The 27,234-nt window shown below is 45.9% G+C and overlaps 1 protein-coding gene across 1 annotated transcript; it reads left to right on the top strand.

Annotated features, from left to right (window-relative positions):
• Positions 1 to 5,296: 5,296 nt before the first annotated feature.
• Positions 5,297 to 26,262, top strand: LOC308652841 (transmembrane 4 L6 family member 4-like; the record flags this gene model as incomplete). Its single annotated transcript, XM_081300910.1, has 5 exons — positions 5,297 to 5,474; positions 6,166 to 6,254; positions 16,705 to 16,841; positions 23,022 to 23,205; positions 26,245 to 26,262. 5 exons carry the CDS (start codon positions 5,297 to 5,299, stop codon positions 26,260 to 26,262), a joined length of 606 nt encoding a protein of 201 aa, XP_081157036.1.
• Between the last annotated feature and the right edge of the window lie 972 nt (positions 26,263 to 27,234).

The raw sequence follows: 27,234 nt of genomic DNA, 5'->3' as shown, positions 1-27,234 counted from the left end.
GTCCTATGGCTGTTCCCATTAATATCTGACATGTGAATGAAACCATCTGGGCTCACAAACAAGGGTCCCACTGGCTGAACCAGAGCAAATAACCCCAGTCAGTGTCATCTGGGGCAGAAGAACCACCCTGGGGATCTCAGCCATGTTCCTGACCCACAGAACCATAAGTTGTGATAGAACGTTGGTTAGAAAGTTCTATGCATTAACCAATAGCACTTAGCAGTTGTTTTGCTTTCGTTATCTCTAAAATATGAGCAATAATTATAGTACCTGCCCTCCTCATTTGTTCTGAGGATTGATGATTTCATAGCACGGAGCAGGGCCATCCAACTAGTGCCCAACATACAACAAGTGTTATGTCGATGTTGGCTCTTGTTATCCCTGAATGTCAGCTCTGGATTCTGACAGAGAGAAGTTGGTGGGCCGACGAGTCTCTGCATGGCCGTCACCTCTGCAGGCCAGTTCATCCTTTTGTACTTTGGCCTATCCCAGGACAGTGGCTCATTATGGAATTTTTATGTTGGAAAGGCCTGTGCAGGGAGGAACCAGACATGCCAGCTGGAGTTCTTTGTTCCGCTGAAAGAATAGCTCCTGCCCTCTCCCAAGCCAGATATTCCCATCCTTTAGGTCAGTGAAGGCCAAGTTGGTTCCCAACCCTGCTCCCAGCTCCCCATCCTAGAAAGGGATGTGCTGCTCATCTCATTCTGTCCAAATCACTCCTTACACCTCGTTGACCTTCACACTGGGTATAGCTCCATCACCTCCCATGACCACTCACCTTCTCTCTACCAGCACAGACTCCAACACAAGCACTTGGGAAATGAGCTAGCTCCAAGATTCCCAAACAAGGTGCTGGGAGTCCTGGTCCTACAAACTGCCCTACAACAGAAGAACTCCACAGGCACGGAAGTTGGGAAAACACTGGACACTCTATTTCCCAAACCTCCTTGGATAATCACAAGTATATCTGCAAATTAAAAACCTAGAAAGTACTGCCATTTAGGAGTCTGTTTGGCTTTGCTTTCATGAATTTCCCAAACACATCTGGACCGTGAAATGCTTTTCTTATAAAGCAAGCTGCTTAGGAAAAGCGACGGCTGAGCTGAGTCCTGGGGAAGATAAGGGGGAAGCAGGTGAAGGGGCAGAGGAGGAAGCAGGAGGGTGGGAGGCTTGACTTGGCAGGAAGGTAAGTCAGGGAGGCTAAGTTTGGACCACAGGGCTGTGGGAACCTCCTAAAGCCTTTAAACAAAAGCATGGAAGACCAGTTTTGCATATTCAAAGCTCACCACCTCTCGTTTGATAAATATCACTAACTCACACTACCTTTTTTTTAATCTTTTGGTTTTTTTACTGGAAACTTATGAAAAGGAAAACATGGTCCATTAATACCTAATATCTATGTGTACATTACAAAAGTTTCCTAAGATGGCTCTTGTTACATTCAGTACTCACTGATATTTTCTATCATTTTTTTTCATACTTGGAAAATCACTTATAACAATCTGTTCCAATAATCTGGGCAGGCCAAGGTGGGGCCTGAACTACGTAACCTCTGAATGTAAGTGTGGGGAGGCCCCCTTATCTGCTCTTCAAGATTCTGGGAATAAAAGACAAAGTGAGGGAGCAGGGGTTGTGGCTCAGTGGTAGAACACTTGCCTAGCATGTGTGAGGTACTGGGTTCGCTTCTCAGCACCCAAGTAAATAAATGAACAAAATAAAGACCCTTCAATGTCTAAAAAAAAAAAAAAAAAGACAAAGAGAGGAAGCTATTCCTTGTTTTTATGCTAAGAAGTCAAGCACTCATTTAACAACATGCAGGAATTCCCTTATCTCTTGGCCCAAGCAGGAGGAGATTCTTGCATTTAGTTCTCTAGGACAATATTTGGCATGTTGTGGATGCTTGGCGGGGACATCGGAGACACTGACAGACTGCCTTGCATTGGACCAGAAGGACGGCTCTTTGCCCTTTGCCGGGTGAGGAAGCCGAGCAGGCTGATCAACGTCATGTCAGTACTGTGCATGCCCCCAGCAGGCAGCAGAGGCACAGAGACCTCCACGTTCCAGTGCAGGTTGGTTCAGGACCCAGCGGCTGCAGCACCACAAGGAACCTCTGGACTCCTGTGGCACAACACTGTGTCGGGAGGCTGAGGCCACGAGGACAGCCACCCACCATGCTCCCAGTCTTCTCCCTTTCTTCCTCCGAGGGTCTTACTGTCTTTCTGTCTCTTCCAAAGCTGCCATCTGTGCTGGTTTCCAAGGTCTTCTTCCCAAGGACAGTCTACATAGCGAGGCTCGGTCTCCCTAACCATCTCCTGGCTGGCTGACCAGGAGGGCTCGGACCCTAAGCTCCCACAGGCACAGGGGCCGAGACAGAGACCATCAAGCAGGGGCATCACAAGGACGACTGATGAACCTCTCACGATTTTCTACAGGGCTTCCAGAGTCTGTCAGGGACCACTGCCTGATGAAGGTGCATTTCACCAAACCTCCCTTCCTCCCACCATCCCCCTTCCACTTCCTGCCTGAAGGTCTGAAGGCACAATTAATAGCAAACAATTAATGATCTGGTCATTAATTGTGTTTAGAGTCTCAAGCAGCCAAAGTATTCCAGAAAGATGTAGTCCATCATCTCCCTTCCTTCCATCTACTCACCCAGACAGTATAGACAGGCAACTCCAGTTGCTGGTCTGAAAAATGTAGGACCTCCCGGCTATGCTGGTCACCATTATCAAATGCCACGATAGTAACTTCTAGAAGAAAAAGGCACAATCTGTGGAGCAAGAAGAAAGCGCCTGGTCCCCAAAGGGGAGCTGCCTACCTCCAAGGTGGTGTACATAGGATTAGCCATGTTTTTATGCTAAGAAGTCAAGCACTCATTTAACAACGTGCAAGAATATAAACAATGTGCATATTCTTAGAACCTTTGTCTTCTTTGGTCCACTTGTTCCGCAGGTTCCCTGTGGAATGCTGGTGGGTCCTGGGTCAAGGCCAGGGCACCTGCTGGGGTATTGGAACATAGCTGCCAGCAAAGTGCTAAGAGACCTTCCTTGCTAGTAGTGGGAACACTGCTGGCTTTCCTTTCCTTCCTCCTGCTCATCTAAATACTGAATTTGTCTCCCAAAAGAAAATCACATATTATTTTGTAATAAGAAGTAAAATCATGCCGTGGCACACATCTGAAATCCCAGTGGCTGGGGAGGCTGAGGTAGGAGGATTTTGAGTTCAAAGCCAGCCTCAGCCACTTAGCGAGACCCTAGGCAAATTAGTGAAACCCTGTGTCTAAATAAAATATAAAAAAGGGATGGGGATGTGGCTCAGCGGTGAAGTGCCCCTGGGTTCAATCCCTGGTACCAAAAAACAAAACAAAAAATAATCCCAATTTTTGTGGTTCCGAAGGAAGCATCACTCATTTCCCACAGTGTTCCTGTTGACAGAGTGAATTTGCTTGATTGTTTCCAAAGGAGAAATGCTGTTAGAGAGACCACAGCCTGGGTTTTGGTGACCCAGAGTCTTGATTTAAAGTCTTTCTCCTTCTCTTATGCTGGGAGGACCTTACTCACAGTAGCCTCTGTGAGCCAGAGTGGCCTCATGGGCAGAGGACTGCTGATGCCTTCCTCAGGGATCTTGAGGGGCCCTGGCACTGAGCTGCCATGTGGGTCTGCTCCAGGATTTCTCCCTGCTTTCCTTCCTCTTTCCTGCTCTGCCCCTGAGAGCTCCAAGCATCTCCAAAGGGCAAGCAGCACACCTCACAGAATGGCTAGGAGGGGCCTCAGGGTCCCTCCAGTCCCGCCTCTCAGAATCCCTTCCCACAGCTTGCCTGGGCAGTGGTCCTGGAGCCTTGGCAGGGCACAGTCCACTGCTCCCTGGAAGCCAGTGGTCATTCCCATGACAGGACAGGTCTTGCCACGATGAGAAGTCACTTGCTTTTTATCTGGCAGAGCTTTGGCTCCGTAGAAAGCTGACACGTTATTCTTTTTTTTTTTTTTTAATCATTTTTTAAGAGAGTGAGAGAGGGGAGAGAGAGAGAGAGAGAGAGAATTTTTAATATTTATTTTTTTAGTTCTTGGCGGACACAACATCTTTGTTGGTATGTGGTGCTGAGGATCGAACCCGGGCCGCACGCATGCCAGGCGAGCGCGCTACCGCTTGAGCCACATCCCCAGCCCCTGACATGTTATTCTTAATTCTGACCTCTCAACTCTCAGGGAAGAGCCAGCAAGATGGCCTGCTCCACCCCGCTGTCCTTCAGCTCCTACGCCACACTGGTACCAGGGAGTGTCATTGCACGATGGAGAGCTGGGTCTGGGCGTGGCAGAGACTTCCTAAGTGACACAAAGCAAGCTGGCGGCTGAATCACACTGCTGAAAGCTGGCAAAATGTGCAGTGGGCGTGCCGCTCCCCCACCCCATGCACTCTGCCCGCCCTTCAGATCTGTCCTCTCTGCCCCCGTGGAAGCACTGGTGCCTCTCCCCCTCTCTCCAGGCTCACCTGGGGTCCTGGGTTTTTATTCCTATATGGAAGAGGCAGCTGAGCAAGTAGTCAAACCATTTTATGCTAATTCCATGACATCGAGAATGGAGGAACACAGAACTTAACTTCTCGAGTCATTACGAAAGACAGCCATCAGGCAATAAAACAGTTCTGATTTTATCCTTTAAGAAATCCTCCAGGCCTGAGCTCAACAATATCCAATTAGACCATTATATGATTTCCATACTGGGGAAAACAGCAGTTCTTTGGGGGTAACCCTGCTCTCCAGGCTCTCAGTGGAAAAGACCAAAATGCACACTGCAGACATTAAGTACCGGGAGATAGGATTTTAACCAGGATGTAACTCGATTATGTGAGTGATTTGCAGGGAGCTGGTGGAATCTTCCTGTTTGGCAGGGGCATGGTCAGACTGAAGGTGCAGTGCTTCTAAATGCTGCTTGCTCCAGCCTCTCTCTGAGCACAGCCACAGGGTGTCTTGTCTGCCTGGTGGATTATTAACAGAGGCTATTGGTCTCCATGGCAAAACCATTGAACGATTGAGCTGAACGTAATCTCATTTATGGGGGTGCAGGAAAAAAAAGGACTTCAGGTCCGGGAGAATGTATAAATGCCCATCGTCATCAAGGGCCTGCTTGAGTTGGGACGTCAAAGCAGCTCTGTGGTTCATAGAGATCGAGTTCTCCGTCCCAAAGTACTGATTGGATTGGGGACAATCACTGGGACACCCTGTCCAAAAGCCTTGAAGAGGCTGGTGGAGGGGGCAGCGACCAGCCTTTATCTCTGAGCCTCAGTGTGCTTCCCCAGCATGTGTACTGGGAGCTGTGCCAAGTGCTTGGGGGGCAGCCTCATTCCCCTGGCTCTGTTCGGCTTTTTGGCTAATGTCCTGCTGTTCTTCCCTGGAGGAAAAGTGATAGAGGACAACAACAATCTTTCCGCGGAGATCTGGTATTTTGGAGGAATACTGGGAAGCGGGGTCTTGGTAAGTAGGGAAACTTTAAAATCCCCCTTAAGGAGACCCCTGCTCCTATCCTTTTTCAGTTGGGTACTTAGGAACAGGAAGCTATGTGGCAGCTAGCGGAAGCCCAAGCACCCACTGCAGGACAAAAAGGTGGTGCTTTAATGTACACCCCTCGTCTTATGGGCTTACGAGGACACGTCCCTTTACTAAGTGATTTATCCCCGGGATTGGGCTGGCAATTCTGTGGGACATTTGAGTTTTCATGGATCAAACTGAGGGCCACGTAAATTCTTCATTCTAACTAGATGATGTTGAAAAGAATTAAGTCACAAACAGTGCTTTCTAACAAGTGGATTGACTTCAAACCACCAAGGGACACAGATGTCTGCAGTGATGGCTTTACCCTTTGTTTCCAGTAAATTGGGCTGGGGTGGCTCACTTTTTATGATAGTCGAGGGTAAGTGTCTTAAGCTTGTCCTAGTCCCGCTTCTGAATCAAAACTCAGGGTGCCAGAGTGGGTGTGCCACCTCGGAGAAACTGAGGTCATTCAGGGCACCTGGGACCCCAGCAACACACCACCTGCCCCACTCTGTCCCTTCTCGGCACCCACCTCCCGGAGCCTCCAGGTCCCACATTGCAGATGGGGCTCTGTTCTTCAGGTAGGCAGGGTGCTCCCTGGAACCCCGGATGCCTCTGAGCTGCTTGTCTTGCTACAGATATCTTCCCTGCGCTGGTGTTCCTGGGCCTCAAGAACAATGACTGCTGCGGCTGCTGCGGCAACACGGGCTGCGGGAAGCGCTTCGCAGTGAGTTTCCAGAGCTGCTCCCAGGGGCGCAGCTCCCTGTGGTAGGCAGTGCCCAGCCAGGACTCTGAGGGCAGCTGGTGCAGGGCTAGAGCTGTGATTCCTCCCACTGGCCGCACACTGAGAGGCATGGACACTGTTCTGGGTTCCCCATGCAGCAGGGAAATTAGAGCCAGGACAGTGCAGCCACTTACCAAGGCAGGCTGGGAGGCTGAGGGTGTAGCTCTCACTCTGAAACCTCAGGCAATGCACTTCCCTTCCCTGGCCCTGCTGACTTCATCCGTAAAGGGGATGTGAGACAGGATAAAAGATGGCAAGGTAACTTCCCCTCCCAAGGAGCCCCCTGCATTCCCCCCATCTTTGCCACGGCTGGGCTTACTAATTCTGAGGCCCACCCTGCCCCATTTCTACCCAGATCCTGCCTCAGGACTTCTGCTTGTTCTCTTGTTTCCTGTGACCATCCATCTTTTAGTAAGTGAGCTAGAGAGATCAGAGATGCACATTCCAGGGAGGAAGAGAAAGAATGAAGGTCTGTGGGGTCCGGCCCCTCCCTGCAGCTGGCCAAGGCCCCGTACTGCCCTGACCCCCTTTGCTTATCTGTAAAATGGGGAAGCTGTACTAGATCAGAATTCCTCAAGCCTGGGGTCAGGTGTGCTCCAAACCCCAGAGGATGTTACTTACTCCCTTTGCAAGTCTCCTTCATCCTTTCTGTTCTATAAAGGAAAAGAAAATCTCATTTTGATGGAAATAAATCTTTGCTCTTCTTAACCCTTCACAATCTGCCCTTTGAGCAAAAGAAGAAGGAGCCTCAGGCTCCAAGTAGCAGCATTGAGCTAAAATGTATTGATGCTGTGTTTCTGCTTGCTAGTGATTTGGCTGTTCTTTTGTGACAGTGGCATAAGTGAATAATATAGAAGTTGGTTTAAAGAAAAATATTAAGCCTTCAGGTAGATGAATGTGGGAAACACACAGCAGGTGGGGCTGGAGCTGCCTGGCACAGTGAATGAGGCCAGAGCTGTGTCTGGAGGGTGGGGTGGGGGCTCGGTGTTCTATCTAAGAGGCTCAGGGCACCCCAATAGTGAACTGTTCATACTCTAATTTCTTAAAGGTGTATCTGTCTGTCCTGAAACAGTCATTTTAACATTTCTTTCTCATCATGATTTGCTTGTCCATTTAATAAATAGTATTTATTGAGCACCCAGGAAGGGCTGAGGCTGGGGCAATGTGCACAGAGTTTTCAGCACAAGATCACAGTTCATTTAAAGAGAATGTTTCCACCTTCTCTGTGTTGTAAGTCCCAAATAAGCACAGATAATTGTTACTTTATCAGTTTAAATCATTGCTTATAAAGAAGGTAAAAATAGCCACAAATTCTTTGATATAATTATGTGATAGAGCTGGGCTTGGTGGCACATTCCCTTAATCCTAGCAATTTAGGAAATTTAGGAGACTAAGGCAGGAGGAGGGCAAGTTCTTAGGCCAGCCTTGGCAACCTAGACCTTGTCTCAAACTAAAAAAACAAAAAGGCTGGGGATGTAGCTCAGTGGAAAAGCAACTCTGAGTTCAATCCCCAGCACCACACTCACACATAAATTATATAATAAATGTCATATATAATAAAGAAATTTATGTGTAATTATAAAGGAAAGGAAGCAACATATAACTCACTTTCCCCTTGAAATATAATGCCATTACACCTTGTGAACTTTCGGAGAATAAGTTAGAGATGCAAAATAGAAAAAAAATAGTAATTAACAAATTTGAATGAAAAGAAAGAATAATCATGACTTTAGAAATCTGATATTTCATTCCTGGGCAGAAGGCTAAAGACTCATCAGTATAAAACAAAGGTATAACCAAAGCAAGAGGTGAAATGGTGTTCAAATATTACATGAAACTTGGGTGTTTTAATTAGATTTATGTAACGTCCAAGAGGAAGGCAGAAAAGTTTGTTTTTACAAGCACAGCTGAGTTGATAGAGTCTAAATTACTTGGTCTGACCAATAAACACTCTCTGTCGGGGCTCCCTAGCCCTCCCGGGTGCTCCCCCTTGTCAAGTTGAGGATGCCACCCCTTAGGGACCAGGCAGCGCCCCAAAGGACCAGCTGTGCCAGACATGAAGCAAGCCCCGCACTGTCACCTGGGACCCAGCTCCCCACATGCTTGAGAGCTGGCACAGGGGCCTCTTGATTTTTGTTTGTATTTTAATTAACTACCAACTTAAAAAAAATAGAGATAGATGGCTTACCTTTGTTTTCAAAAAAGAAAAAATTAACAAGGCAAGCTAGGTCCACGCTAAGGCCCAACAATGGTCAGGCCAGAGGGCTGTGCTCCATAGGCCCATCCTGGCTGCTGCAGTAGGGTCCCTGCCCCAGTCCTGGGCCACAGCTCAGGCCCCTGTTATGGAGTTCACATGCTCCAGAGCACCAAACAAAGACATTTGCAGATATTTTGTCAGAAAAAAAGGCATAGCCTAATCAGGACTATAATACCAAAGGTGAGAAAGTGCTCAGGACGTTCCCCTCCAAGTGCTTAGCAGACCCTGTCTTCTGTGGAGCTTTATTTAAGAAACCCTGCCAGGTGCTTGCCTTGCATGCACAAGGCTCTGGGTTCAATCCCCAGCACCACCCCCCAAAAAAGAAGCCCTGCCAGGTCTTCCTGGAAGTTTCCACAGATGTCAACGGTACCATTTTCTTCCTTAGGTAGTAAAATCAGGATTAGGAGATGGGAGATAGGAGAAGCAGGATGTGGTGGCTGTGGAGATGAAGTTGGACCCTGGGCTGGAGAATCTCCACATTACCTAATTCATACTTCACGTTGAATCTGAGAAAAGGACCCAGCGGTTCTGTGAGGAGAAAGGCACTGACCCCAGGGGTCTGCATACATTCAACAGAACATACTAAAGGAGGATCAGGAAAAGTGAGAGGTGGTGACTTTCCAAGAAGGCTTGAAAGCCCTGCCCTGGGTCTGTGTTCAGGACACAGTCTACTCCTCCCAGGACAGGGTCCTGGTGGCTCCTGGCTGGTCAGTGCCTCCTGCCCTCTACTCCTTTAAAAATTTTGCTCTCTCAAGGCCCAAAGGAACAGCTAGTTAATGTTATCAACCTGTTCACGTTGAAGTATGTGCTTTAATCAGGACCTTTTGGAGACCTTGGCCTTGACTCAAAGGAGTGCCTTTAATAGTGGGATGGGAAGTAGATTACAATGCAGATACGTGGAAGCAGGTGGCATTTCAGCATCCTTAAACCATAACTAGCAGATAAGGCCCCTCTGGGCCCTCCCAGGCAGGGTGGGGTAGTTGACCCATACTGCAGGAAGGTCTGGGTGCCTCTGGAAGCAGTGTGTGGCCATCCTCAGCACTTCTTCCCGGTGCTCAGCTCACCCGCGCCCCCTAGGGACACCTCTTGGGAGAGCACTTCTGGGGACTCCCAGAAGCCTTTACTTGGAAAGACAGCCAGTGGGAGGGGGATTTAGGAAAGGGGATGCTTTTGAAGGATAGATTATGTAGAAGAAGAAATTATAGAATTATTTTTCCTTCTTAATCTCCTATGTTTTGAACTCCTCTGCTGCAAAAAATAGACAATGTCAATTGCTGCCTCTCATAAACTTGTTGCAAGGACTGCCGTGGGGGGTGGGGTGATTCATCCACAGCATTAGTGTGAAGGTTGGGGAGCACCAACTAAGTTCCTGGGGTGTCAAGGACACACAGGTCCTCCATGAGTGCTTGTTGGGTGAGTGAAGCGATGAATGCCCAGGAGAAGTTTCAAGGGATTTCCACACTTTATCAGATTCAACCTTGCAATGACCCTGGGAATTAGGCAATAAATTCCCTGTTCCGTAAATGAGAGAACTGAAGTTCATGGGAGTTAAGTTCCTGACTGCCACCCCCACCCCTTTCCATGCCTCACTGAGGCAGAATGTATAGGACATTGATTTTTTTATTTTTATTTTTTTCTTTCTTTTCTTTTCTTTTTTTTAGTTGTAGATGGGCACAATACCTTTATTTTATTTATTTATTTTTATATAGTGCTGAGGATTGAACCCAGTGCCTCGTGCGTGCTAGGCAAGCGCTCTACTACTGAGCCACAGGCCCAGGTCAGGATATTGCAGGTGGTCTCTGTACAGCTCTTAGCACACTTTTCAAGGAGGCACGCCCATGCTCACCAGAGATGTTTCCCCACCACTTGTCACAGCCCAAGTCTCCATACCACCCACATTTCTTTTCTTTTCCGCCCTCACTGTCCCCCCCCATTTGTTTTTTTGTGTTTTTTTTGGTTTTTTTTTTTAGAGAGAGGAAAGGGGGGGGAGAGAGAGAGAGAGAGAGAGAGAGAGAGAGAGAGAGAGAGAGAATTTATTTATTTATTTATTTTAGTTCTCTGGGGACACAACATCTTTGTTGGTATGTGGTGCTGAGGATCGAACCCCGGGCCGTGCGCATGCCAGGCTAGCGCGCTACCGCTTGAGCCACATCCCCAGCTCCCCCCTCCCATTTGTTTTGGCCAATGTAAGCATAGAGATGGACAAAGACCCAGTGCTAGCAGGGACAGAGCTGGGATCTGATGCCGAGCCTGGCAGAATGGGAGGTCCTGGGCTGGCAAGGGTGAATGGGAAGGAATTTGAATGAGGGTACTTCTGCTCTTCCATTTCAACGGAGGCAAGAACAGCATGAACTGGACACCTGTTTCTTTCACGTGTGAGCACAACATGTGTACTGAGCAACCGTTGGAGAACCAGAGTGCTTGCCTTTATTTTTCTCCCAGAGTTTTGCTCTCTGTATTTATAGAGAAGTGAGAGTTGTGAGGATTGGACTATAAAAATAGAACGATAATAATGACATGAATTGAGTGCTTGCTAATGTCATGGAAAATTATCCAAACCTTAGGAACAGGCCAAGGAGATTTCTGGGTTCTATCAGTAAGGTCCTGGGCCCCACCTAGGAGCCCCGCCCCACCCCACCCCAGCAGTATCTAAAGGTGTGCCTTTGATTTCTCCTGTCTATGGGTCAGGTCCCCTTGCACATCATGACCTCTGTGAGGCAGTACATATTATTGAGCTTTATTTTGCAGAAGAGGAAGTGGAAAAAGAAAGATTAGCTTCCCAAGTTCATGAGGGAGGAACAAGCTCCATCAACTTGTCACCCATGCTGGTGACGAGGATGCAAATGTTCATCTTCACTTTTTGTCCAGCTAGGAAGAGCTATCCTGTAAAACTGTAGAGAAAGCTCCCATTTCTGACTCCAAATTCGGCAACCCCAGAGGTCTCTCCTTCTAGAGATACCCCAGGTCTTTTGTGTACTTTAAGGAGTATCAATTTTAGAGTGTCAGTCCTAACATATTCCATTTGATTGAAATAACTCTTTAGCTTTTTTTTTTTTTGCATGAAACCCATGATAAATTGAAGTTATTCCATGCTACTGTTAAGACGGACCATATCTATGAGTAGTGAATTTGGCAATTTCTTCACATTTTCCAATGTGAAATAACCTAAAGGAACAAGATGTATAGTGTACCTTCCTTTGCATGGATCATCCATTTTGGAAAAATTATGAAAACTCAGTATGGGATGTTTATTTTGCTAATTTTAAGGTGAGATTTCAAATTTGAATTTGAAAATGGAACATACCATTTGTAGCATTATGAAACAGAAAACTATTGATACATCTTCTAAGAAATAAAACATTAATCCAACTGAGAGTCACCACATTCTCTCTCCATGGCATATTCCCCCTCTTGAGAACTCAGGGCACCATATCCATGCATTTTAAAATTCTGTACTACTAAAAATAAACTTCTCAAATGTTCTAGTATCCACCTGTAGCTACTGAGACCATGAATGTGGCTGGTCTCCATTGAGATATGCTGTTTGAGTGGAATACACACCAAGATTTCAAAGAAATGCTACAAAAAGAAGCATGTAAACTATCTTGGTGACTTTTATGCTGTTTGCATGTTGAAATGATGATATATTAGAGATAAAGAGTTAAAGAAAATACAGCATCAAGCTTAATTTCTCCTATTTCCTTTTAGTTTAATGGTGGTTGCTAGAAATGTTAAATTACCCAGGTGGTCAACACTGTTTGCACTGGATGGTGCTGATCTGGAGGTGCTTATGATAAAGGGAAAATCATCTCCTCGTGGATACTTTATGTTAATCTGACCTTCTGTCTAGTTGGACTCGCTCAGCTTTTGCATCGCCCAGTGCCTACCTGCTGACCTGTTTTGGAAGCATTTTCTAAAATCCTTGGTGTAGCCAGTTGAGCCCAAGTCAGAGTTGTCATCTCACTGCCAGCTACAGAGGCAGAACTAGGTTGTTCCATCTCTGGGAACTTTCTAGATCTACCCACCATTTCCTTGTTCACGGTGGTGAAGCTGAGGGGGCTGAAACAGGCCTCCCCAGAGACCTCACTGTCTCTCTGGGAGCACAGTGTCCTCTCTCGTGGCAGCAGTTTAGACGGGCCTATGGCCCTCATCCTCATGGCGTCCGGTCTCTGCAAGAGTTGGAACCCAATATGAGGAAGTCGAGTTAGCACAAGGCTGTATTTTTTTTTAATATGTTGTTTTATTTCTGTGAGAACACCAGTGTCATTCACAGGGAAACTTGCAAATAACAGAATATCCAGAGCTAGTGGCTTTGTGTGTGTGTGTGTGTGCATGTGTATGTGGTATTGAAAGACCCCCGGACCCTCAAATCCCCCGTCCAAAAGAGAACTAGCGTCACACTGGCTGCAAAAGCAAGAGGCAAGTTTATTAATACACAGGCGCCTGCGGGTGCACAGCAAAACCTCAGCCGAAGCTTTGGTGAACTGGCACACCGGGCTTTGGGGTACAGATCTTTTATAGGGAAAAAGGAGTTGTTTTCCACCTAGCACAGTAACAGGTGTTTTTGAATCCAGCATACACGTCACTTAAAGGGTAAACTTGTTTTTCACTATGATAAACTTGTTTTTCACTATGATAAACATGTTTTTCACTATAGGTTCCCGAAAAACTCATAAATCTCACAGGTTTACATTGTGTTTCCTCCCTGTTCCCGCTTATGATCCCAGTTTGCTCAAGCATGTCCTGTGATGTGGGCAGGGTGCCCTTTCTAACAGGTTATGTGGTGAGCTCACCTGTTTACTGCATACTTTCTACTTTTCATAATCAAGCCTTAGGTTATGGGGCTGGGGTCTTTCAGTATGTGTGTTGTGCATGCATGCAGTGTGTGTGTATGGTGTTTGGTGTGTTGTGTGTGGTGTCTGTGTGGTCTGTATTAGGTGTGTGTCATATGTGATATGTGGCATGGTGTGAATGGTGTGTGTGTATGGGTGTGTGGTTGGTATGGTGTGTTGTGTTGTGTGTGTGTGTGGTGTGGAATGTGCGGTGTGGTATGTGTGTGTGTGGTGTGGTGTGTGTATGTGGTGTGTATCATATGTGTGTGTGTGTGTGTGTGTGTGTGTGTGTGTGAAGGGGCAGAGGGTCGAGGGCCCTGGGCTGGGAGGAGATGTGTGTTCTTAATCAGACTTGATGCCTCCTAAATGTGACTTGAGAAACCACAAATCGGGGGTGTGGTCTTGGGAAGCCAGGGCCATGTGCTTATCCCATATCTGCCTCTTTGCCATTGTCTTAGTTTCTGGGGTCTCAATTTCTCACTGGAGAATGTAGATGAGGACACCCACTCACAGGTGTATGAGAGGACTGTCTGAGGTCATGCACACCAGGCTGCTGTGGGACAGAGCTGCTCTTATTAGCTGGACCGTAGGATGGTTGCACTGGATGGCTTTTTAGGTCAACTCTCTTATTAAAATATAATATTAAGTGTATTTAACCATCTACTTAGAAGAGATGCTGGCTTTTGAATACTGTTGGCCAGTTTCAAGAAGTGAGGGACCCTTCCTTCATGGAACCTGTTTTTCTGTGAGACCACCCATCTGTCATGAAGACAACCCAGCCTGCCACATGTCAGCACTGTTTCTAGACCTCTGAGAAGCCTTGCTCTGAGCCTAAGATCACTTGCTGGGATATTCTGGCTCTCCCTGCAGTCACAGCAGCTGTGATCTAACTGAAGAGCAATTTGGGTTGGAGCAGGAGGTGGATCAGAGACAGAAACCCAGCCAGATGAGCTCTCAGTAGGAACCACATTTCTCAAAGTGTGTTCTCGCAGGGACTCACAGAGAAGCTTCCAGGACTCAGATGAGACTGGAGAACTCTGCAAATTACCACAAGTACCGTCATGGAAGGCAAAACTGAGTATAAAACCATCCCTTATTTTCCCATAAAGAGACTTCCCACAGAGAAGTTTTCAAAAGCTGTTTACCCACATTCATATATAAACTTTCAGCAACAGACATGTATTTTAAGTCACATGCTTATAAAATATAAAACAATTTTAATATGCCACTCTTGAACTCTGATGTTTTAAAAATAACTCAGTTATTTTTAAGTGCTTTCACGTTTCTCTGACATCAACTTTTGCTAATACTGAAGATACTCTTGGAATCATCAAGAATTTCCAACATCACTTCTTCCTTTCATTTAAGTTTGGACACCATTTTTCCATCCATGTCTGAAGCTGCCCTTTGAAGTTTTGTCATAAATGTCAATTCCCAAAGGTGGGGTGCTGGCATTCCTCTTTCAGGGGAATAATAATTACTGTTAATAATCCCCACAATTTTAAACACTAAGCATGCTCATTTTAGAATGTCTTTTAAAAGGTTTAAAACTATAGTCCTGAACTAGGAATTGCAAGGTCACCCTCCCTAGAATATTGAGCAAATATATGTTAAGAAAAAGTTTAAACAATGTTGCCATTTAACATTGATGGAGTTTCTGACTCCTGTCTTTTCCTTGAAGTATTTGTTCCAAAATGAAGTATCAGAGGCAGATGGAATAAGGACTCAAGCTACTCCTTCCTTTAGCAGGATCACGCAGAGCTGGGGACTTTCCTTAATCCCAGATCAAGAGCACACCTTCCCTTGGAGGTCACACACGTTAGCAATAAATGCCCCCAAAGTCCAACAGGAGTGAAACCAATTTAACTGCACATCATCCAGAAAGTTCCCCGAATTATTCCTTTTGGAAAGAGATTGCCTGTTCTAACACGAATGAACCAAAATTTTCATTTACTAAATTTTCATTCTAACCTAGATGAAGCTCACAACTGGTTTTGGTGGTGAAAGTGTATTTAACATCTCCTAGGCATAAAAACTAAGTGGGGAATCTTGTTAAATGAATCACATGAAGCCTTAGTCATTGAAAAAGTCTACTGAGCTGTTCTCCAGGGCTGTTGATAAGCTCTCAGGGAGAAAACCCTGCCCAGGGTGGTGAAGTGTGAACATCCATCTCCATAGGACTCACTGTCATAGCTCCAAGGGCCTCGTGTATCCATTAATGTCCCCTAGGCCTGTGCTCTGACACAAGTTTGCATGATCCAGAGTACACTGGTCAGCGCTGTGGGAGCCAGACAAGGCTTCATAAGGCAGGCAAGGCCAGATTTTGGGCTTGCCAAATTGCATCCAAAATGCATGCATAAGCCAGGCAAGGTGGCACATGCCTGTAATCCCAGGAGCAGGGGAAGCTGAGGCAGGAGGATCGCGAGTTCAAAACCAGCCTCAGCAAAGGAGAGGCACTATGTAACCCAATGAAACCTTGTCTCTAAATAAAATACAGAATAGAGCTGGGGATATGGTTTAGTGGTCAAGTGCCCCTGAGTTCAGTCCCTGGTACCTCCCCATCAAATGCATTCAAATGGAACCAATAGTAGCTGAAGTATGAGTTCTGTTACTATGAAATTCCAATTGCCCAGGCACAGTTTCTCTCCACCCCTACATGCCCTAGGCCCCCAAACATATACTATAACACCAATATTAATAATAAAAGAATAGGGGAAGGGATGGGGCTGGCATTTAACTCAGGTTCCTACAACTAATGTTCACAGTAGAGCTTTATGGTTGGCTCTAACGTGCCAATTTTACAGATGAGAAAGCAGGACTCTGAGGATACCTTCATAGTCTTCACACAGCAGAAAATAGCAAGACTAAGATTTGAGCCTCACTCTTCTGATGTTCAAACCCTTGTGTTTTGTTTCTAAAGCAATAGAAGTGATCATTTTCTTTCTTCATTTCCAAAATCGTGCATGTTTCCATATTGCTGCTAACTACCATGTAGAATGGACATTGCAAACACTCTTAATGTCTCCAGGCCTGGGTTTTTCATCTTTAAGTGGGAATTAGCTTGAATGGGCTCCAGGATTGCTTGGGCTGCTCGCATACTGAAATTTTATTTGGATTTTTATCACTGAAAAAGAAAAGACGCTAATGCAATCTAGACTAATTAATCTCTGACATATAAAACTATTTGGAAGAACATAGAAGCCATAGCTTTCCTGGGTCACCACGCTCAACAGGTGGGGTGGGTTTGCTGAGCATCATTCTCTGTACCCACTAGAGCTTGACTGTGTCTCTTCTTCTCTTCCAGATGTTCACCTCAACCATATTTGCGGTGATTGGATTCTTGGGTGCTGGCTACTCCTTTGTCATCTCAGCCATCTCAATCAACAAGGGTCCTAACTGTCTCATGTCCAATAACACGTGGGGCTACCCCTTCCACGACGGGTAAGGCTCACCTGGCAATGCCCACAGGTCAGTTCAAGGGCTGGGGCAGGTGGACCACCAACAGGGAGAGACGGCTCACCAAACCACACCGTCCTTGTTACCCAGATGTCAGGCAATGACACTGTGGGGTAGGGAGAGGCTGCACCGGGTCTCCCCTCTGACAGACACAGGGAGAGATAACTGAAAGAGGACACCTCAGTTGGCCCGAGGGGAGGAGATTTATGGTATCACTATTTGCTCCCAGATGTGAACTAGCATTACCACAATGCAATCAATAATATCAATACCCTGTAGCGATTTCCGTTGCAGACCTTACCATAGAAAACAAGAAGGATTTCTCACCAACTGGGCTCAGAGACTTTCACCAACACCCAGACTGCCTATAATTGAACAATCTGTTTAACATGTGACATGTGCCACTAGGGCCACAGGAAGGCTCTTTGCAGGGTGGGAGCCAGGCAGATGGCGTCTGGCTATACCCCTCCTCTGCCATCTACAGCACCTCATTTCATCCTGGCCTCCTGTTTCCTCTCTTCAGAGACCTGGATGCACAGCACATTCCTTTTTGGTATGATGGCACAGCTGGTTACAGGTCTTCCCTGTGACTCATGAGGAGCTTCTTATCACAGGAATTAATCCTCTATTGCTTGCTGGTGTTTAGGTAGCAAAATCGAGTCACTCACAATGTGTCATTTGATCCTCATCCAATGAGATTTGTAGCTTTCTCTCAGAGGAAGATAGCTGAGGCCTGGTGACCTGCTTGAGGGAATATGGTTTCTAAATGACTGCAGCTGGACTTCTGATTTTCTCGGCCGGAGTCACCTGGCTTTTTTCTAAAACACAACTCATGCTGATCATGCTTTCTGCTCTTTGCTGAGATTCCCTCTGGCAATGCTCATGTGCTCTGGCTTCACTTTTCCTGACTAGACTCATGTCCCCATTAGATCCCCAGCACAGGGGCATCACAGCCATGGTTACACATGGTTAAACCACTGTGAGCAGAAGGACAGACTCCAGACAGCTGTCACCCCTCCCACCACCAGACGGCAGCGCAGTATGATGCAGGGTGACCGCTCCTCCTGTTCTCCTTACTCTTCCTCTCCCTCTCCTCCTCCTCCTCCTCCTTCCCCCTCCTCCTTCTCCTTCCCCTTCCCTCCTCCTCCTCCTTCTTCTTTTATTTTTTTCTTCCCCTCTTCCTCCTCCTCCTTCTTTTCTTCCCAATGATAATTGCCAAGCATGGGTGCATTATCTCAATCTTCTTGTCAAACCTGAGAATTCTTACCCCGGAGGAAAAAATGAAGTTCAAAGAGGCTAATCCCCCCCCCCAGGGCCCCTCAGCTGGGAACCAGGAGAAGAAATGTTTTAACTGCACAGCATCAGTACCTGACTTAGTGCCGAAGCCCATCAGAACATGGAGTGAGGAAGGACAGATGAGGCGCAGTTCCAGGAGCACATGGTTAGTTGCAGGGGCAACAGGGGACAGAGATTGTCAATGTGGAAAGTAGTGGAACCCCGAGTAGGGGACATGGCTGGCTTGGGAGGATGAGCCCGAGTTCGCCTTCCCCACAGGGAGGGGAGGCAGACGTGGGCCTCGGGGCTCAGGGGATCAGATGTCAGGATGCTGTGACCTGAAGCTCAGAGCAATATGGAAAGAGGAGCAGAAGGGGCACCATTGACTGAGGCAGGCTGCAACTTGGGGACGTCAGAGGAGAGCAGAGAACGTCAAGAAGGATGTGAGGCGGCCACTTGGGAGTTTGGAGTAATGACATTGGTGACATTGATGTGGAGAATGAATGGAAGAGCTCTGTCACTGAGGAGGGGGAGAGAGGCGGGGGCCGAAGTGATGATCCAGGTGAGGTTCTGAGCTTCTCCAAGGCTACAGAATTGGGGCAAATTTCAGAGACTGTCAGAGATGGGCTTGCCCAGCATTAGGTGTGAGGAAGGGGAAAGGTCATCTAGGCAAATGCTGAGATTTCCAACTTGGGCATGAAATCCAGGGCTCTTTAATGCCATAGAATTTAGCACTGTTTTCCTCAGAAATGCGTGTTGGTGAAAATATTAAAGAAGCAGAGTTAATTAACTTTATCCATCATGAGAACCATATTAAGAAGCATTCTACACTAGGTACAGTCAACCCTAGCAACTCGGGAGCCTGAGGCAGGAGGATTGCAAGTTAAAGCTAGCTTCAGCAACTTAGTGAGGCCCTAAGCAACTCAGTGAGACCCCCTTCCTGTCTCCAAATAAAAAACAAAAAGGGCTGGATGAAGCTCAATGGTAGAGCATCCTTGGGTTCAACCCCCTGCAAAAAGAAAAAGAAAAATTTAAAAGAAGCATTCTGGAAGGAAAAAAAAAAAGAAACCTGGGGTATTTTGAGGCAAGCTATTCATTTCCTCTAGAGTCGAGCCTCCTCCTACCCAAAGGCTTCTGTACTGAGACAGTTGCCACCCCACCCCTGATCCAGAGCTGCTGGAAGGGCAGCACCTTGCCCAGCATGTTGGGTCAGCCAAGGTTGGGAAGCCAAGGAAGTTCAGTTGAGGGGGAGGGGAGCAGCCACTGAGCAGGGCACCTCCCATTCCCTGGGCAAGAGCTGACCCCTGAGAAGCCATAAGCAGCTGAGTGGCTGGGACACCGACACCCAGAACTGAAAATAATTAAACCCTCCACCTGGACTCCCAGCCAGGACCATCTGCATTTGCTCTTTAAGATGACTTATTAGCAAGAAGCCCCATAAACTGTTCAAGAAGACATTTCCTGAGGCTGAAAGTCTCCTGGGTAGGGTGCGATTGCATTGCAAGCACACGCAGTGTTCACACAGCAGAAAGAGGATCACAGATGTTAGCAGCCTGTTTTGCCCCAAGCCAACTTAAAAGCCAGACACAACTCTTCCATGCACCAGCAGTGGGATCTTGGGCCCTGCAAACTCAGACTCCTCAGTGGAGAGACAGAGGTGGCAGCAACATCTGCCTCACAGCTTCAGGTGGAAATAAAACAGCAAGATGCACGTAAAGCACAATGCCCACTGCATTTTTGACATTCCACGATGTTCTTCATTTTTTATGAATTTTTGGAACGGAATTCATTCATGTGCATTAGAACTTTCTAAAGTGTTACACTTTTCTAATGATTTTGTGACTCAGTGTCAATCCTTTCAGCCAGACACAGGAAGGTTCAAAGAGACTCATCTCTACGATGACACAGTAAACCTTGGTTGGCATATTATTACAGATAGCATAAAGAGAAGTTCATAAAGAAATCATATTTCAAATGTTCTAAAGGGATATAACTACTTGAGTACAATTTGTATAAGGGCACTGGCTTTGAAATTAGACCTCAGATCAAATCCAGCTACTTCCAGTTACAAGTTTCAACTTCTTAATTTGCAAAATGTATATACATCCATTCACTCAGGAAATATTTACTGAGGGCTGCTCTTTGCCAGGCACTTTTCCAGAAGCCCATCTTTGTAGTGTTAGGAAGGCTGATATAAAGCAAATGGCCCAGTGCTCAGTCCCTGGTCAAGACCCAGTGAACAAGGGCTGCTGTGTATTGAACATTCACTGTGCTGGACCTGGGGACAGAGTTGCGGGGACATGGTCTCTGCCCTTGTGGGTTTCTAGTCCTAGAGCAAAGAGACTTGTGTAAACCATAGCTTTCTGCTCCCAAATTGGTGGGATTATTGTGGTTCAGGTGGGAATGCCCCTCGTGATAACCAGGTGCTTTAAAATACCAATTAAACTGGGCATGATGGCGCACCCCTGTAATCCCTGAAAGGATTGACATTGAGTCACAGGAGACTGAGGCAGGAGGATTGCAAATTCAAAGCCAGCTTCAGCAATTTAGTGAGACCCTAAGCAACTTTGAAAACCCTGTCTCTAAACAAACAAACAAATAGGCCTGGGATGTGGCTCAATGGTTAAGTGCCCCTGATTCAATCCCTGGTACCAAAAGCAAAAAACAAAAGAAAACCACCAGTTAGGTGGATTGACACTGCCTCAGCTCTCCCTGCCTCACAGAAAGTAGAAACATGTCAACTACCAGGTCCACAAAGAACCCAGGACCCCTCCCACCCTGGGCTTGGGAGCACACTGTGCGTGCCTATAGCCTTCTTTGATCAGAGTCTCCTACACCCTCAGATGTGAGAGTTGTGAGTGGAGAAGGGCCTGAAGATGGCTACCAGGGGCCATTTGGGAGCAGCTGGAGTGCAACTGGATTCTCCAGGCATCCAGATTATTCCTAGTTTCCTCATTCCCAGAGTATTTTACCAATCCCATCACCAGGCGGCGCTGTCGCCCCATCTCTGGACAAACTGCCTCTAAGTCTGTTTTCTTTATATAAATCAGTGTCTGAAAAATACCCTATCTTTACCAACTTTTATAATCATCAAACTCAAAATTGTAAAGATAGCAAGGATTGCGTGTAAGAACAAGTGAAACAGAAAGATGGATGTTTGATGTAAAACAGCAAATTTCCAAAATGCAGGCTCTTTTCATTAGACTGTGTGGATCAAGTGAGAACATGACAGTACAGGTATTCAGCAAGCACTTACTCTGTGCATGTCCTGAGCACGCATATTAGCTTATGTAATACAGTGACACTAAGACGTGGTAGACTAAGTGGCTCCCGTTTTACAGGTAGGGATGAGGCCCCACGGCAGGTATCCCACTAGAACAGGCCACTTAGGGAAACTGAGTCAAGGGTATAAACAGCTTTGCTTCTGAATCAAGAGTGAAGCATTCGTTCCTTCATTTCTTCACCTTTGTTCAACCCCAGGACATCTCCCATCATTTGTAAGAGTTTCTAAAATCATAATGTATTAAATAAATGTGTACTGGTGCACCTGAGAATTTCTAAGACACAGACGTCATCATGAAGATCTAGATAGCTGGGCACAGTGGCACCTGTAATCCCAGCCACTCCAGAGACTGAGGCCAGGGGAGGACAGCAAGGTCAAGTCAATCCTCGGAAGCTTAGGGAAAACCTGTCCAAAATACAAAATAAAAAGCTCTTGAGCATGAGCTCAGTGGGAGAGAGCCCCTGGGTTCAACCCCAAAACCAATAACAAGAATAATAACAATAAAGATCTGGAACAATAAGATGAGTGCTAACTTGGTAGCTAGAGAGTTTCTCACAAAGGTCCAGAGGGTGGAGGAAAGAGAAAGGAGAGGGGCGGATCTGTGGCTCTAGGAATGTGAGACAGAACCTTAATAATCAAAAGCATCTGCCCACTTTGCTCTTTCTTGTCTTCTGGGGAGCAGAGCAGATTCAACTCTCCTCTGCAAGACACAAGGCCCTGCGTATGACAATGAACCGCCCCCCCCCTCTACACACACACACACACACACACACACACACACACACACAGTATAGATGTGAATATGAGAAATTGCAGTATATGTATATACAGCAGTTTCTCTTAATTCAAAGTTTATGCAAATTATATGTATTAAGGTAGTAGATTACGTCTAACTTTTAAAGATAATTAAGCATTTTTTCACATGGAATTCCTACATGTTGAGTCAAATTCACAATTTGGCCAAAATCAGACTCTTCCCTTTAGTTGATATGACATTTGTATTTTACATGGTTTTAGATCTCTGCTGAGTTTAACAGATAATTTGTCAAAAGTCAAAATGTCTCGAATGATGGTACTGCTAAAAAAGGCTATCATTTGTGCAATTCTAACTCTGACGTGATTTTTTGTTTTTCTGCCCTGTCACAAATATTGCTCTGCTGCTTAGTAGCTGTGTGACCTGGGATAAGCCACTTAAACTCTCTGTGCCTCAGTTTCCTTATTTGGGGTCTGGAAGGAAAGAATCATAGGTTTCTGTGAGGAATAAATGAGAGAATATGTGCAAAACATTTAGAACACGATCTGGCACATAGGATGTACTCAATGTGTGTGTTTGGGGTTGTTTCATTAATTTATTTGTGTATTTTTCTCATGGAACTTGTTTTGGATGGAAAGGTTTTGTCTTGTCTTGTTTTTGTGGTGCTGGGCTGGAACTTATGGCCTGGTACATGCTAGGTAAGTGCTCTGCCACCAAGCCACACACCCCTCCCCCCCAGCTCCAGACAGGAAGTACTGCACAAGAAAAATCTTTATGTAGACCTCCCCGTCTAGGGGATGACTCCGTATTTAACAAATGTCTCCTTCCACCTTCCCCACCCCGTCACCTGCAGGGATTATCTCAGTGACCAAGCCCTGTGGAGCAAGTGCCTGGAGCCTGACAATGTGGTCTCCTGGAATCTGACCCTCTTCTCCATCCTGCTGGTGGTCGGAGGAATCCAGATGATTCTCTGTGCTATCCAGGTGATCAACGGCCTCCTGGGGACACTCTGTGGAGACTGTCAGTGCTGCGGTGGGGTAAGTCCCAGTCTCTAGCACCACTTCCCTGCTTGCAGGGGACCCAGCCAGGCACCAGCACCATCAGGATGAGGGATGGTCAGTGTGGGGTCCACAGGGAAGTCCAGGCTCCACTGCCAGCTGTGGAACGCAGGGGTGGTAGGGACTCTGAGTTGACATGCCCAGATGCACAGTGACCACAGCTTTCAGCCTTGTCTCCAGTTGGCCTAGAGACCAAGGACCCCATCCACCTGTAAACTTCACAGAGATGTTCATGTGAGGGCCCACAGGGGACGAGTCCTTGTCCTGTGGGCACAGTGTCAGCTGTGGTCCTTCATGGTCTGGCCCAAGACTTCTTTAGGTCCTCAGATGCATAGTACCCACTAGGGCACGACCTGTCTTCTGATGTGATTTCTGGTATAGAAAAGAGAAGCCATTCCCATAGAAAAAGGGAAAAAAAAGTGGAAATCTCTCAAGATTTAGTCTCTAAACATCCTCATAAAATTTCAACCACAAAATATCAAAATAAGCTTGTGGACATTAAGATAGTCTGATTGTTTGAACTAGGGACCAAATCAGATCAGGCAATTATTCACTCACACATACACATGCACAAATATATTCAAAAGCACGCAGAACAATGCATGAGAAAAAAATATAGAACTCATGAGCTCCCTCACTGGAGAATTATATAATATGCCAAGGCCTTAAATTATTCAAATCACTTTATTTACATTTTACTAAGCATCATATGCACATAGTTCAAAATTAAATATGCATATATACAATCAGACAATTTACAGAAATACATAAATATACTCAGTGGGAAAGTGTTCCTCCCGGCACCTGTCTTCTGTCCACCCAGTCACCTCCAGTCTTTCCATCACATAAGCCTACATAATTTCTTATATTCTCCTCGTGTCTTTATTTATTTTTTAATTTCCACAACATAAACGAATCTTTTCCCCAAAATTTTAATAATACTGAAAAATGCTAATAAGGTAGTGTCATTTGAACAAAGCAGGATACAAAAATTGTACATAGAATACAATTTCAAAAAATAAGAAAAGAAAACCACGATGATAGACAAAAAGAAAAATGCTTCGAGAAGAAATGTCATCAAAATGTTAAGTTCTAGCTCCTTCTGGGTTTGAAGATGGATTTTGTTTTTTCCCCCTAGCCTATGATATTCAAAAAATTTAAATGATCACATATTGCTCTTAGAATATAGAAAATATAGTCTCTGAAACCAAAAGTGAAATGCATAGTACCCACCAGGGCACGACCTGTCTTCTGATGTGATTTGTATCACATCATGAATTTGTATCACAAATAGATTTCACTGACTATTGAATTTTTGTTCTATAAATTTTAATTCTATTTTATTGTATTTAATTTTTTTTAATCTTCAAACATAATTGGGAATGGGGGAATTATTAGCTGGCAACTGTCACTAGTATTTTTGTGATAGCAAGTAGGGATATGGAATATTTAAATATTATAATTTATCAAAAATGAATCAATGCTTGCAGAATCAGCTAGCAGTCATCGTTTAGCTAGGCAGGAAATTTTCTTTGGAAGATTTATCCAAAATATGATTTCTCTTTGAGTGGATGGTAGAACTTTATAAATCTAAGGATTTCCTGTTGACTTAAAAACATATTCCCAGGTGCTGGTACATTGGCTCTCTTCAGTGAGGTTCAGGCACCATGTTCTGTTGACCACAACTACTGATTACCTGATAGGTGAAAGACAGGATATGGCTCTGTGGCTGTCGATGCAGGGACACTGTAGAGTCACCAAGAGAAAGCACACTTTCAGAATTGCCTTATTTGCTTCCTTCCTTTTCTCACTCTTCCCCCACTCCCACTTTTCACTTTGTAGTCTACATAAAAGTCGAAGGAACAGCCAGGCAGGGTAATGACATCTGTAATCCCAGCTACTTGTGAGGCTGAGGCAGGAGATCACAAGTTCGAGGCTGGCCTCAGCAATCTTGCAAGACCTTGTCTCATCACAGAAAGGGCTGAGGATGTGGCTCAGTAATGGAGACCCCTCAGTCCCCAGCACAGGGCACGTCTGGGCACCCCACCTCTACCCTCTGTGGCTGGCATTTGCTCCCCCTCTGCCTTTCTGACCTCTTGCAAAGTAATTTGAAGGCATTGCGAAACTTCAGCACTAAGCATTTCAGCGCACAAGGGCCACAGAGTTTAAAATTCCGTCTGTTGAGGATTTCTGTCTGCATCTCGCCAAGTGCCAGCTTCCCACCCCAGGGGAATAGAGTGTAAAGTTCTGCTCTGGCCCCATGCCACACTTACCAATGGAGCGACCAAAGCAAGCTGACTGATTTCTCAGGGTCTCAGTTACCCCAGTTGCCTGTTGCCTAACTCAGGGAGGTGTGCCCATCCACCTCCATCCAGCAGGGCAGAAAGGACCTAGCCAGAGCTTCCCGAGTCTAGCCAAGTCCTCGACATGGCGATGGATGGGCAACGGCCTTAAAACGCAGGCTCTGAGACCTGATGGGATGCCAGCTGCATGGTCTTAGCCATATCAGTTGCCCTCTGTTTGTGTGTAAAACATGGACACTGACACCTAGCTCCTCAGGCTGCTCCATGCCTCCCACGGGCTGATCACTATGCAGAAGCCTCAGTCAGTGGCAGGAAGGCAGCTGAGCTTCCAGGAAGGGAAAGTAGCCTTGGGGTTCCACCTCCTGGGTTCAAATCCCAGCACTCCCATGTAGCCCTGTGGTGTCCAACACAGCACTTTTCTCAGTGTCTTCTACAAAATTATGCCGAATGATGCAAAATAAAATGGATTTTCCATTCCTATAATCCAAACCCAGGTAAGTCACAAATTGAAGCTCTGAGACAAAGGAAAGTCCAGGAAACATTCACTAGGCCACCAAGAAGGACAGGAGTGACCGGTCGGGAGAGGGGTGGAGGGGTGGAGGGGAGAGGGGTGGAGGGGTGGAGGGGAGAGGAGTGGAGGGATGGAGGGGAGAGGAAGAGGGAGGGAAGAATTTTAAGAGGACATCATAACAGATTCACCTTTTCTGCCCTCTAGGGAGATGGACCAGTTTAGCAGGCCTGAGGGCACTGCCCACCCTGCAGCAGGTGGATGATCCTCCGTTAGCCTCCTCTTCCCTGCGTTGCTCATGCCCCTCTGCTTCCTCCACCAAAGCCTGGGGGTGGCAGGGCAGGGTGACCCCCTCCCCTTTCCAGCCAGCTCAGTTCAAGGTAGAAGTTTGTTATTTTCAAATAAAAAAGTGGTTTGGTGACTTAACAAATTCTATTGATAAGTCTTGCAATTGAGCTCCTCTTAAATTTAAGAACAGGGATCAAAGCCAATTTTGTAGATTCTTTCCTGAAGAGTGTAAAACTTGCCAAGGTGGTGTTCGCCATGTGCCCTCTCTGTACATACAATGTATCTTTGGAAGCTTTCCTTAATTCAAAGGAGGAAAGCATATGAAATATGAGGAGCTGATTTTTTTTTTGTTTTTCAAGATTTATGGGAGAAATAAGAATGATTGATGTACCATACATAATTTTTATTTGATGCCTTTTTTGCTGAGTTGTTTGAGTCTTTTGAGCCTGTTATTTGCTAGGGTTTCCTCATGTGAATTAAATTAAAATCAAAATTCAGAGGTAATATAATAAAGGTGGTGTGTGTTTTTAAAAGGAGGTGTAAAAGGCTGAATGAATAATAACGCTTTCTCTGACCAAACCAAAAAATGTTTTAAAAAATTGACGGGGTGATAATTTTGCAGGCTGTTACCCAGGGTTAAGATAACAGGTAGGATTAACACTGTGTTATATGAAGACATTAACTTTGGTTTTACGAAACAGGCACTAGTATGTAGTCCAAGGCGTTCTGTTGACTTGGGTTCAAACCTCAAATCCACCATATACAGCCTAGGGATAAGGTGGAAAGGTGGTTTTTCTAAGTCTCAGTTTCCTCACCTGTGAAAGGACCATCACTCCAGAAATTGTGAAGTCAAGGATGAAACTAAGACTTGCAGTGTTGCCAACCTGGTGTGAATAGGCAGAAGAGCCT

Source organism: Spermophilus citellus (genome assembly GCF_964194105.1).
Source record: "Spermophilus citellus genome assembly, chromosome: 7".
NCBI classification, from domain to species: domain Eukaryota; kingdom Metazoa; phylum Chordata; class Mammalia; order Rodentia; family Sciuridae; genus Spermophilus; species Spermophilus citellus.
This window is presented reverse-complemented; position numbering and strand designations above follow the sequence as displayed.